This window comes from Anolis sagrei, chromosome 4, assembly GCF_037176765.1.
Source record: "Anolis sagrei isolate rAnoSag1 chromosome 4, rAnoSag1.mat, whole genome shotgun sequence".
In the NCBI taxonomy this organism is placed as follows: Eukaryota; Metazoa; Chordata; class Lepidosauria; order Squamata; family Dactyloidae; genus Anolis; species Anolis sagrei.
In genome coordinates, this window is record NC_090024.1 from 3186693 (window position 1) to 3199587 (window position 12895).

Genomic DNA, 12895 nt, shown 5'->3' on the forward strand with positions numbered 1-12895 from the left:
GGTTGGACCCGAAGCATATAGAGTTGGAATAGACTACAAGAGCCATTCAATCCTCAAGTCAGTGCCATACACAGGTGGAAAAGTGGCTGCCATTTTTTCCTTGGCCAGATGGCTGCAGATTGTATGTATGCTTGGGAGTCTGTTTCTCTGTGTGGTGCTTTTGGATCCCCGTTGTTCAGCTTGTAGTGTAGCAGGGATTTACTAGACTTTGCAGCCGGATCAAAAGAGCTTCTCCTGGGTTGATAAATTGAAATCTGCATGAGAGGGAGATACACAGGATTCCAGACAGACCACTTGTGTCCCAAGAGCAGCGGGGGGCCAGACCTTTTTTCTGCCCAAAGGCCTTTGAGGTGAATGGTGCTGAAACTTGACAGATTTCCCTTTGGACCCAATCTGGACACCCATCCCACTGGCTTTGTTCCTGCACTTGGCTCAGGTGTCTGAATGCAGCACTGCACTGCGAGTTAAAGTGGAGTTATTCAAAAGCTTTCAATGAAATTTGAAATTAACACCATCATTAAGTCTGGGTATCAGCCAGCACGTCAACGACTTAAATCAAGAAATAGTTTTCTAAGATCTACAGAGACACTCGTTGGAGCACCTCAGCAAGCGAGAGTCCAAAAGTGGCAGGCTCAAACCCAGAACCTCAATCAATTGCTGATACCAAATGAGAGACTCCCTCCTGGGCACACAGAAAACTGGGCAACTTGGAAGGCGCTGAACAGACTGCGCTCTAGCACCACAAGATGCAGAGCCAACCTCAAGAAATGGGGCTACAAAGTGGAATCCATGACATGCGAGTGCGGAGGAGAGCAAACCACATACCACCTGCTGCAATGCAACCTGAGTCCTGCCACATGCACAATGGAGGACTTTCTTGCGGCAACACCAGAGGCACTCCAAGTGGCCAGCTACTGGTCAAAGAACATTTAATCAACTACCAAGCTTGCAAACTTTGTGTTTTGTCTGTTTGTTTGTTAAAAATGCAGTACAACTGTTTGGTTTGCTCCTGACACGATAAATAAATAAGTCTGGGATAGCAGGAGAGCTATGCAAAGGAGGGAGGGAAGGAAGGGGTGGTCACAAATGATCAAAAGCCTCTCCTCACTTGCAGTATTCCACGTAAGGTCAGACCTCACCTGGATTACCCCTGTTTTGGGGCGCCACAATTCAGATGTGTCCAGAGAAGAGTGGCCAGACTAGTCAAAGCTTTGGAAACTATGAATTTGCTGGAGGAGAGGCATAGGAGTTGGAGGTATTAAGCCTAGGGAAGAGAAGGTTGAGAAGGGACATGAGAACCATGTTTAACTATCTGAAAGGATGTTACATTGAGGAGGGGCAGGCTTGTTTTCTGCTGCTCTAGAAACTGGGATACAATGGAGCTATGGGTTCAAATTATGGGAAAAGAGATTTCACTGAAACCTTAGGGGAAACTTCCTGATGGTAAGAGCTGTTTGACAATAGTATCTGATGTTGCCTGGGAATCCGTTGGAGTCTCCTTCTCTGGAGTTCTTTTAAGCAGAGGCTGAATGGCCATCTGTTGGGAGGGCTTGGATTCTGTCTTCCAACTGTAGATTCTCTAATTCTCCCCTTGCAGAAGGGTGTCCTTTGTGCGAGGTGCCGTTGGGGTGGGCTTGGAAATGATTACAGGTTGTGTATCCCTTATGCAAAATGTTTGGTACTAGAAGTGCTTTGGATTTTTGAATACCTATATTTACATATAAGTATGTGGTGAGATATCTTTGATGTTGATCCAAAATCAGAATATGGATTTCATATATGCTGTACACATATAGCCTTATAGGCAGTATTTTTAGTTTGCGTGTGAAGCAAAGTTTGCATCCAATGAACAGTCAGAAAGCAAAGGTGTCACTCTCTCTCTGCCTCCCAGGTGGATGGTTTTGGAATTCCAGGTAAGGGATTTTCAGACTGCATTTACATTATTTATAGCTTTTCCTCATGACTGGGACAAGGTGACTTACACCTTAAAAGGATTTTAATTAACAGCATACAAAAGGGCAGGATGAAAATAGAGTTGACCTCTTAAGCTTATTAAAACACACGCGCTTTAAATATTTGCATAGTACAATTAAAAATAATAATGCTAAGTCAGATGATGTGCCTCTTTCCCCATTCTCTCTCTTCCTGAACTTGGGAGGTCTTGTGTGAGCAAAAGGATGGTGCTTCCCTGATGGTGCAATTCTTGCAATTGCAAAATAATATATTTACTTCCATTTGCAGAATGCATTTCCCCTTTTTGATTGTGCTATCATTGCTCATGCAGGGAGCTTTGAGATGGTTACTGTCAACCACCACCTTCTCCTGAGAAAAATGTATATCACAAAGGACGACCATCTCACCCGCCTCATAGGAAACCTGCTACAAAACAGGAGCTTTTTTGTTGAGTTCCAGGGCCAGAGACGCAGATGGCGGAAACAGAAGAACGGCCTGCCTCAGGGGAGCGTACTTGCTCCATCCATGTTCAACATCTACACAAATGACCAGCCACTGCCAGAAGGGACAGAGAGCTCAATCTATGCTGATGATAGTGCCATCACTGCTCAAGCAGGAGCTTTGAGATGGTAGAACAGAAGCTCTCTGAAGCTCTAGGTGCTCTTACTGCCTATTACAGGGACACCCAGCTGATTCCTAATCCATCTAAAACACAGACATGTGCTTTTCATCTTAAGAACAGATAAGCATCTTGAGCTCTGAGGATGATTACCTGGGAAGGAATCCCACTGGAGCATTGCAGCGCACCCAAATCCCTGGGAGTCACCCTGGACTGTTCTCTGACCTACAAGAAGCACGCACTGAATATCAAACCAAAAGTGGGTGCTAGAAACAATATCATACGAAAGCTGACTGGCACAACCTGGGGATCACAACCAGATACAGTGAAGACATCTGCCCATGCGCTTTGCTACTCTGCTGCTGAGTACACATGCCCAGTGTGCAACACATCTCACCACGCTAAAACAGTGGATGTGGCTCCTCGTGAGACATGCCGTATTATCACAGGGTGTCTGCGCCCTACACCACTGGAGAAATTACACTGTCTAGCTGGTATTGCACCACCTGACACCCGCTGGAAAGTAGCAGCCAATAGTGAAAGGACCAAGGCAGTGACATCTCTGGCCCATCACCTGTTTAGAAATCAGCCAGCACGCCAACGCCTTAAATCAAGAAATAGATTCCTAAGATCTACGGAGACACTCACAGGAACATCTCAGCAAGCGAGAGTCCAAAAGTGGCAGGCTCAAACCCAGCACCTCAACCAATGGCTGATACCAAATGAGAGACTCCCTCCTGGGCACACAGAAGACTGGGCGACTTGGAAGGCGCTGAACAGACTGCGCTCTGGCACCACGAGATGCAGAGCCAACCAAAGTGGAATCCGCAACATGCGAGTGTGCACAAGAGCAAACCACAGACCACCTACTGCAATGCAACCTGAGCCCCGCCACATGCACAATGGAGGACCTTCTTAGAGCAACACCAGAGGCACTCCAAGTGGCCAGATACTGGTCAAAGGACATTTAAGAGAATGCCAAATTTGCAAACTTTGTGTTTTCTCAAATACATGGGTTTGCTCCTGATATGATAAACAAAAATCTGCTATGATCTGGAGGAATTTGAGCCCGCTTCCCAGAGGCTTGGCTGTTGAAGGGCTGTGTAGAGGCAACTTAATTAGGACAGTTCATAATATCAATAAAGCAGCAATTGCTGCCCAACAGTCAATTTAAGTGACCTCTTAACACTGCGCTGAAGCAATTCCGCCAAAGAGAAAGCCAATCCAATATTTAAATTGGAGGATTGTGTCTCGTTATGAGTACCACAATTCAAGAGGGATATCAGTGGAAAGTGACCAGGGTTGAAGGAGACCTGGAGATCTATGAGTCCTATGAGCAATTGCTTAGGAGGCTGGCTGTTTTGAGTTTGAAGAAGCGAAGACTGAGGTGGGACCTAGAGGCCAAGGCTTGGAAGGAAATCAAGGTGCTCCAAAGCCATTCAGTCCAACCGACTTTGTCCAGGCAGGAAGGCACCATCCAGACCTCTTTCAGGAGTGCTTTAGCTGTTCTTTCCTGCCTAGCAAAATGAGGCTGGACTGGATGACCCTCGGGGTTCATGGCAGGGCTTTCTCTTTCAAATTATGCACAAGTTGCTCATACAGTTTCTTACAGCCATCCTCAGCTTAGGCCCCCTGCTTGGGGGACTTATGGGTGTTGTGGTCCAATGTATTTAGAGGGTTCCAGGTTGAGGAAAGCTGAGTAGACCAAGAACATGGAGCAAGTGGGTTAGACAAAGAGCCTCTGGGTTGTTGTAGGTTTTTCGGGCTATATGGCCATGTTCTAGAGGCATTCTCTCCTAACGTTTCGCCTGCATCTATGGCAAGCATCCTCAGAGGTTGTGAGGTCTGTTGGAACTAGGAAAATGGGTTTATATATCTGTGGAAAGACCAGGGTGGGACAAAGGACTCTTGTCTGCTAGAGCTAGGTGTGAATGTTTCAACTGACCACCTTGATTAGCATTTGATAGCCTGGCAGTGCCTGGAGCAATCTTTTGTTAAGAAGTGATTAGATGTCCCTGATTGTTTTCCCTCTGCTGTTTTGCTGTTTTAATTTTAGAGTTTTTTAAATACTGGTAGCCACATTGTGTTCCTTTTCATGGTTTCCTCCTTTCTGTTGAAATTGTCCACATGCTTGTGGATTTCAATGGCTTCTCTGACTAGTCTGACATGGTGGTTGTGAGAGTGGTCCAGCATTTCTGTGTCCTCAAATACTATGCTGTGTCCAGGTTGGTTCCTCAGGTGCTCTGCTATGGCTGACTTCTCTGGTTGAAGGAGTCTGCAATGCCTTTCCTGTTCCTTGATTCGTGTCTGGGCAATGCTGCTGCGTTTGGTGGTCCCTCTGTAGACTTCTTGTCCACAGCTGCATGGTACACGGTAGACTCCTGCAGAAGTGAGAGGATCCATCTTGTCCTTTGCTGAACGAAGCATTTGTTGGATTTTCTTGGTGGGTCTGGAGATAGTTTGTATGTTGTGTTTCCTCATCAGCTTCCCTCTGTGGTCAGTGGTTCCCTTGATGTATGGCAAGAACCCTTTCCCTCTGGGTGGGTCTCTGTCTTGACTCTCGTGGCTTCTTCTCGGTGGTCTTGCAGCTCTTCTGATGTCTGAGGTGGAGTATCCATTGGCCTGGAGAGCCCAGTTGAGGTGGTTCAGCTCATCTTGGAGGAGGTGGGCTTCACAGATCCTTTTTGCACAGTCTGCCAAGGCTTTAGTGGTGCTTCTTTTTTGACTTGGGTGATGGTTGGAGCTAATTGCTTTTTAGTCCAAACCCATCCATTTCCTGCATTACGACATCCATTCCTCTATGATTATGCTGCAATACCAATCTCAATGAGGAAATATTGAGTTTTGCACAGGAGCATAGCGTTTTGCATAGTTTAGGGGTCTTAACCTTATGTGGTGCAAAGTTATACAGCTCTGGGATTGAAACTCTGTCTTGGGTGCAGCTGCATTAATGGGACCAGCTGTTTCTCCTGAGCACTGCAGACCTCTAACACAGTGGTTCCCAAACTAGTCCTTCAAGTGTTTTGGACATCAACCCCCAGAAGCCTCTACTGCAGTGGTTCTCAACCTGGGGTCCCCAGATGTTTTTGGCCTACAACTCCCAGAAATCCCAGCCAGTTTACCAGCTGTTAGGATTTCTGGGAGTTGAAGTCCAAAAACATCTGGGGACCCCAGGTTGAGAACCACTGCTCTACTGCCTTGGTCAATGACCAGCTTGTGTCGAGGGGTGAAATCCCAAACCCCTGAAAGATCAGCATTTGGGAAACACTGTTCTAATTGGTCATAAGCCGTTGGTTCTCCTTCTCACAGTTCTGGGCTTTGAGGGACAAAGTTGCCTCTGAATTTCTCCAGGTTTGTTTTGGAGCAGGTTTCTCCTGAATTTCTTGTTTTTCTGGACCTTCCCTGTACTTGGTGTAACTGGACCTGACTCAATATATAAGGCGGTGTCTTATATTTCAGTGATGTCAGAAGGGCCAGGGATGAGGGCAATGACTTGAATCCTTGGGTTGGAAGGAATCATAGAATCCTAGAGTTGGAAGAGACTTCATGGGTCATCCAGTCCAACCCGCTTACCAAGAAGCAGGAATATTGTATTCAAAGCACCCCTGACAGATGGCCATCCAGCCTCTGTTTAAAAGCTTCCAAAGAAGGAGCCTCCACCACACTTCAGGGCAGAGAGTTCTACTGCTGAACGGCTCTCGCAGTCAGGAAGTTCTTCCTCATGTTCAGATGGATTCTCCTTTCTGAACCCCCAGAGGTCATCCAGTCCAACTTCCTTCTGCCAGACAGGCACAATCTATGCCCTCTCGACAGATGACCATCCAGCCTCTGTTTGAAAACTTCCAAGGGAGGAGAGGATTCTCCAATGGATTCCCAGGCAGCCCATATCCTACTTGCCAAGATTCAAGGCTTGGGTGTAAACCAATAGACCTAGATGTGACTTGAGGCAAAGCCTTGAAGAGTCTTTGTGACACCTGGTATCTTTTGTCCCTGCAGCCTTCATAGAATGATAGAGTTGGAAGAGACCTCATGGGTCATCCAGTCTAACCCTCTGCCGAGAAGCAGGAAAATTGCATTCAAACCCCCCCTGACAGATGGCCATCCAGCCTCTGTTTAAAAGCTTCCAAAGAAGGAGCCTCCACCACACTCCGGGGCAGAGAGTTCCACTGCTGAACGGCTCTCACAGTCGGGAAGTTCTTCCTAATGTTCAGGTGGAATCTCCTTTCTTGTAGTTTGAAGCCATTGTTCCATTGTGTCCTAGTCTCCAGGGAAGCAGAAAGGAAGCTTGCTCCCTCCTCCCTGTGACTCCCTCTCACATATTTATACATGGCCCTCATCATGTCTCCTCTCAGCCTTCTCTTCTTCAGGCTAAACATGCCCAGCTCCTTAAGCCGCTCCTCATAGGGCTTGTTCTCCAGACCCTGGATCAATTCAGTCGCCCTCCTCTGGACACATTCCAGCTTGTCAATATCTCTCTTGAATTGTGGTGCCCAGAATTGGACACAATATTCCAGGTGTGGTCTAACCAAGGCAGAATAGAGCATGGGGGGCATGACTTCCCTAAATCTAGACACTAGACTCCTATTGATGCAGGATGAAATCCCATTGGCTTTTTTTGCTACTACATCACATTGTTGGCTCATGTTTAACTTGTTGTCCACGAGCCCTGTTTCTATCACCTTATTCCTCCGGAAAGGGAAGGCCTCAAGCCTGCCATGCAAGTGAGGCTGGCCTTTGATCCAGGAGTGCTTATCAGTGGGTGGGGAGACTTATAAGGGTGTTGCGATAGGCTTGTAGCCAAGATGGAATGCCAATGCGTGGCTGTCAGCTGTCATCAGCTTATGACATCTCTGAGCCACAACGGGCAGCGGATGTGTAACACAACAGTCCCTCCTGTTTTTCCCCCATCATGGTTGAGTCCTGCTAGATAAGGAGGCTTTCCTTGAGAGCAGCCCCTGATTTCGACCTGATAAGGGATCCCGACCTTTGCCCCAAAGGGAATGGCTCAGGTGCGCAGCATGCGTCTTCCTCTCGGCCAGCGGCATGTGCCGCCCCAAACCAGGACTCAACCAAGAGGCCAAGATAAGAGGATTTTGCAAAGAGCTTAAAGGGCTGTGATTAACCAAATCTTGAGTCTTAATTCCTGGATTAAGGAGCATCCTGTCTTTGGATAACTCCGAGCTGTCCAGCAGGGTGAGAGCAGTGGAGAATGAAAGTGATTGTGCAGAGAGGAGTCCTTTGGTTGTTTTTCACTGAGGACATGGGTTGTGTGTTCTGTTTTTCGGTTTGGGAATCGCAAGGTGTGTTGAAATATTCAAAGTTGGTGATCTAGGCATGCATGGCTGCTGAGCCACAGGCCATGAGCTAGCCAGTTCCTTGTGAGTTTTCAGAAAAGGAAGAATAGGACAAATGGGGACAAAATTGGATATTGGTCACAGGCCAATATCTGATATCCCTAGGGAGGGCGTTCCACAACCAAGGGGCCACCACTGAGAAGGCTCTGTCTCTCGTTCCCGCCAGTCACATCTGCGAAGGAGGCAGGAACGAGAGCAGGGCCTCCCCAGACGATCTTAGAGACCTAGCTGGTTCATAGGAGGAGATGCGTTCGGACAGGTAAGCCAGGCCAGAACCATTTAGGGCTTTAAAGGCCAAAGCCAGCACTTTGAATTGTGCCCGGTAGCAAACTGCCAGCCAGTGGAGTTGGCGCAGCAGAGGGGTTGTTGTATGCTCCCTGAGCGCCGCTCCTGTTAACAACCTGGCTGCCGCACCTTGGATTATGTGAAGCTTCCGAATAGTCTTCAAAGGCAACTCCATGTTGAGTGTGTTGCGGTAGTCAATACGGGATGTAACCAGAGCATGGACTACCGTGGCCAAGTCAGACTTCCCAAGGTACGGGCACAGCTAGCACACAAGTTTTAATTGTGCAAATGCTCCCCTGGTCACCGCCGAAACCTGGGGTTCCAGGCTCAGTGATGTGTTCAGGATCACACCCATCTAACAAAGGCTGTAACCTTATGCTCTGTTCGGCCTTACGACTGACCAAGAGTACCTCTGTCTTGTCTGGATTCAGTTTCAATTTGTTTGCCCTCATCCAGACCGTCACAGCAGCCAAGCACTGGTTCAGAACCTGAACAGCCTCAAGATGTTTTGGCCTTCATCTCCCAGAAATCCTAACAGCTGGTAAACTGGCTGGGGTTTCTGGGAGTTGTAGGCCAAAACACCTGGGGACCCACGGGTTGAGAACCACTGATCTAGATCTTAGGAGACCCTCAACGACCATCTAGAACAGTGGTTCTCAACCTGTGGGTCCCCAGATGTTTTGGCCTTCAACTCCCAGGAATCCTAACAGCTGGTAAACTGGCTGGGGTTTCTGGAAGTTGTAGGCCAAAATACCTGGGGACCCACAGGTGGAGAACCACTGATCTAGATCTATATAGTGACCTTAGGAGACCCTCAACAACCATCTAGAACAGTGGTTCTCAACCTGTGGTTCTCCAGATGTTTTGGCCTTCAACTCCCAGAAATCCTAACACTTGGTAAACTGGCTGGGGTTTCTGGGAGTTGTAGGCCAAAACACCTGAGGACCCACAGGTTGAGAACCACTGATCTAGATCTATATAGTGGCCTTAGGAGGCCCTCAAAGACTATCTAGATCTATATAGCGGCCTTAGGAGACCCTCAACGACCATCTAGAACAGTGGTTCTCAACCTGTGGGTCCCCAGATGTTTTGGCCTTCCAGAAATCCTAACACTTGGTAAACTGGCTGGGGTTTCTGGGAGTTGTAGGCCAAAACATCTGGGGACCCACAGGTTGAGAACCACTGCTCTCGGTAGCTGGCATCTTGTCCATATCCTTTTTCAATTGCTTTGCCCAGAACTGGACACATGGTTATTCTGGCTGAAGTCCAATCAAAGTGAAACAGAACATCACTTCCCTCAGTCTGAACTAGATGTTAACACAGCCCAGAATTGCCTTGGCTTTTTTGGTGGTTGCACCACAGCATTCCCTCTTGTTTACCTCTCCATGCCTTTTCCACGCCAGGTATTCCTCATCCTTTGTTTGTGCATTTCATTGTTTCCTCCCTGCTTTGCATGTCTTCCCGTTGAAACTCTGCATTCCAATCCGTTAAGGTGATTTTGCGCCCTAATCCTGGCGCCCAGAGTATCAGTTCCTCCTCCTCCTAATTTGGCGTCACCTGCACATTTGATATGCACGGATAAGAACAGGAGAAACTCATTACTGGCTCCAGAGGCTGATCTCCTTACATGCCCTGAGAGTCAGAACCGGATCTTGGAGGAACGTGGCGGAACGTGGCAAACGAGCCAAGACGGGAGGCTGAGTGTTGCCTTGGCCTCTGTGCGCCCTGGGCTGCCTGGTCGCCTGTCCCTGAAGGAAGGATGCTTTTACAGACTTCTATAGCTGGAAGGGCTCCCCTAAGGCCATCTAGTCCAACCCCATTCTGCCATGCACACAACCAAAGTACCTCTGACAGGTTGCCACCCATCGTCTTAGGTTGGACCTTTGATCTCGTTCAGATCAGTAACCAGTTGGGGGCCATGGTTTCATTCAAATGCACAAACAAGGAAAATAAAGCCATGTTCTAGAGGCATTCTCTCCTGACGTTTCGCCTGCATCTATGGCAAGCATCCTCAGAGGTAGTGAGGTCTGATGGAACTAGGAAAGAGTGTGTTTATATATCTGTGGAATGACCAGGGTGGGACAAAACAGACCTCACTACCTCTGAGGATGCTTGCCATAGATGCAGGCGAAACGTCAGGAGAGAATGCCTCTAGAACATGGCCATATAGCTCGAAAAAACCTACAACAACTCAGTGATTCCGGCCATGAAAACCTTCGACAATACAAGGAAAATAAACATATATGATTCAACAACAACAACACTTACACCCTTTGAGTGTCACTTTATTTCTACCCTTCTATTTTTAACTAGCTGTCCCCTGCCATGCGTTGCTGTGGCCCAGTTGGTGTATATGTGTTGTATGCGTGTATATGTGTTTGTATATGTGTGTGTTTGTTTTTTTACATTTTATCCTCCACATGTGGCCCGCCCACTGTCACTGTGATGCTGTTTATTGTAATGTTATATTGTTATTTATGTGTCGTATCAGGGCAACCAGTCAATTGTATTACAATTCTAACAGAACAAAACAAACAAACAAACAGACAAAATACAAAGTTTGCAAGCTTGGTAGTTGATTAAATGTCCTTTGACCAGTATCTGGCCACTTGGAGTGCTTCTGGTGTTGCCGCAAGAAGGTCCTCCATTGTGCCTGTGGCAGGGCTCAGGTTGCATTGCAGCAGGTGGTCTGTAGTTTGCTTTTCTCCACACTCGCATGACGTGGATTCCACTTTGTGGCCCCATTTCTGAAGGTTGGCTCTGCATCTTGTAGTTCCAGAGCACAATCTGTTCAGCGCCTTCCAAGTCGCCCAGTCTTCTGTGTGCCCAGGAGGGAGTCTCTCATTTGGTATCAGCCATTGGTTGAGGTTCTGGGTTTGAGCCTGCCACTTTTAGACTCTCGCTTGCTGAGGTGTTCCAGCGTCTCTGTAGATCTAAGAAAACTATTTCTAGATTTAAGTCGTTGACGTGCTGGCTGATACCCAAACAGGGGATGAGCTGGAGATATCTCTGCCTTGGTCCTTTCACTATTGGCTGCTACTGGGGACATTAGAGAAGCCTCCTCGCAGGATTGTAAGACATCCGGGCGTCCTCTGGGCAACGTCTTCGTAGACGGCTGATTCTCTCGCTCCATATGTATTCATATGTTTTTATGTAATTATGATGTTGTTGCTTGTTGCTTCTGTTTTGGTTTTTTTTTTACTGTAATATGTTGTCTGGGCTTGGCCTCATGTAAGCTGCCTTGAGTCCCCGTTGGGGAGATGGTGGCGGGGTATAAATAAAGATGATTATTGACACAAAAGCACAGTATGTCACAGCAAACGAGATCTCTATGCTGGATTTCGTATCACAAAATCTCAAGTCGAACCCTTCCCAAGCGTCTAGGACTGTGTGATGTATTTTCAAATGATGTGCGCAGATCCAAGTCGTGGCCTTTTGCAGTTGACAGATCGTGATTTTGTCAATGTTTATTGTTTCCAAATGCTGGCTGAGATCTTTTGGCACAGCACCCAGTGCGCCCATGACCACTGGGACCACCTGGACTGGTTTATGCAATCAGAGCCTTTGCTGTTCGATTTTGAGATCTTGATAGCGGCTGAGTTTTTCCTGTTGTTTTTCCTCAATGCGACTGTCCCCTGGAATGGCGACATCCATAATCCAGACTTTTTCTTTTCCACAATCGTGATGTCTGGTGTATTGTGTTCCAAAACTTTGTCAGTCTGGATTCAAAAGTCTCACAGTATTTTTGCATATTCATTTTCTACGACCTTTGCAGGTTGATGATCCCTTTACCAATTCTTTACTGATGGCAGGTGGTCCTTGTGGCATAAGTTCCAGTGAATCATCTGGGCCACAGAGTTGTGCCTCTGTTTGTAGTCCATTTGTGCCATTTTCTTGCAGCAGCTGAGGAGATGGTCCATGGTTTCATCTGCTTCCTTGCACAGTCTGCATTTGGGTCATCTGCTGATTTTTCAATCCTGACCTTAATTGCATTGGTTCTGATGGCTTGCTCATGGGCTGCAAGAATCAGGCCTTCTTCTGTCTCCTTCAGGGTTCCATTCATGAGCCATCACCAGGTATTATTATTATTATTATTATTATTATTATTATTATTATTATTAACTTCTCTCATTTCCCTTCCCTCACAGATGCCACCGACTTCAGGACTCCCTGCTCAGCTCGGCCAGTGGCTACAGCAACTACCGGGGCATCTTGAACTGGTGCGTCGTCATGCTGGTGAGTGGCCAGAGCAGACCCCCCCCCCCCCTTTTCCTTCTCTGTTGGCTTCCAGGTCTTGAATGAGAGATTGGGAAGCAACACCGGCCTTTTTTGAGTTCTGAAGTGGGTAACTCCTTTTCTGTGATGATCGCAGAATCTTAGTAGCAGTTAAATTCAGTCACAAGGAAATTTTGGAAATTTATTTATTTATTTATGCCATTTCTACCCCACACATATCAGCCCGAAGGCGACTCAGGTTACTACTATACAGCACAGTAACAAATGAAGAAAAATAAGGCAGGGTTGTTGTGTGTGTTTTTTGGGCTGTCTGGCCATGTTCCAGAAGCATTCTGAAACATGGAGATTCCATCTGAACATGAGGAAGAACTTCCTGACTGTGAGAGCCGTTCAGCAATGGAACTCTCTGCCCCGGAGTGTGGTGGGGGCTCCTTCTTTGGAGGTTTTT

General features: G+C 47.2%; 1 protein-coding gene across 1 annotated transcript in view; it reads left to right on the forward strand.

The window, feature by feature from the left end:
- The window catches only part of DGAT1 (diacylglycerol O-acyltransferase 1), a 56667-nt gene that overhangs the window by 12431 nt on the left and 31341 nt on the right, over nucleotides 1-12895 (forward strand). Inside the window, exon 2 of the mRNA XM_067467215.1 lies at nucleotides 12360-12447. Coding sequence (XP_067323316.1) covers nucleotides 12360-12447 — 88 coding nt within the window. The remainder of the gene's footprint in view (nucleotides 1-12359; nucleotides 12448-12895) is intronic.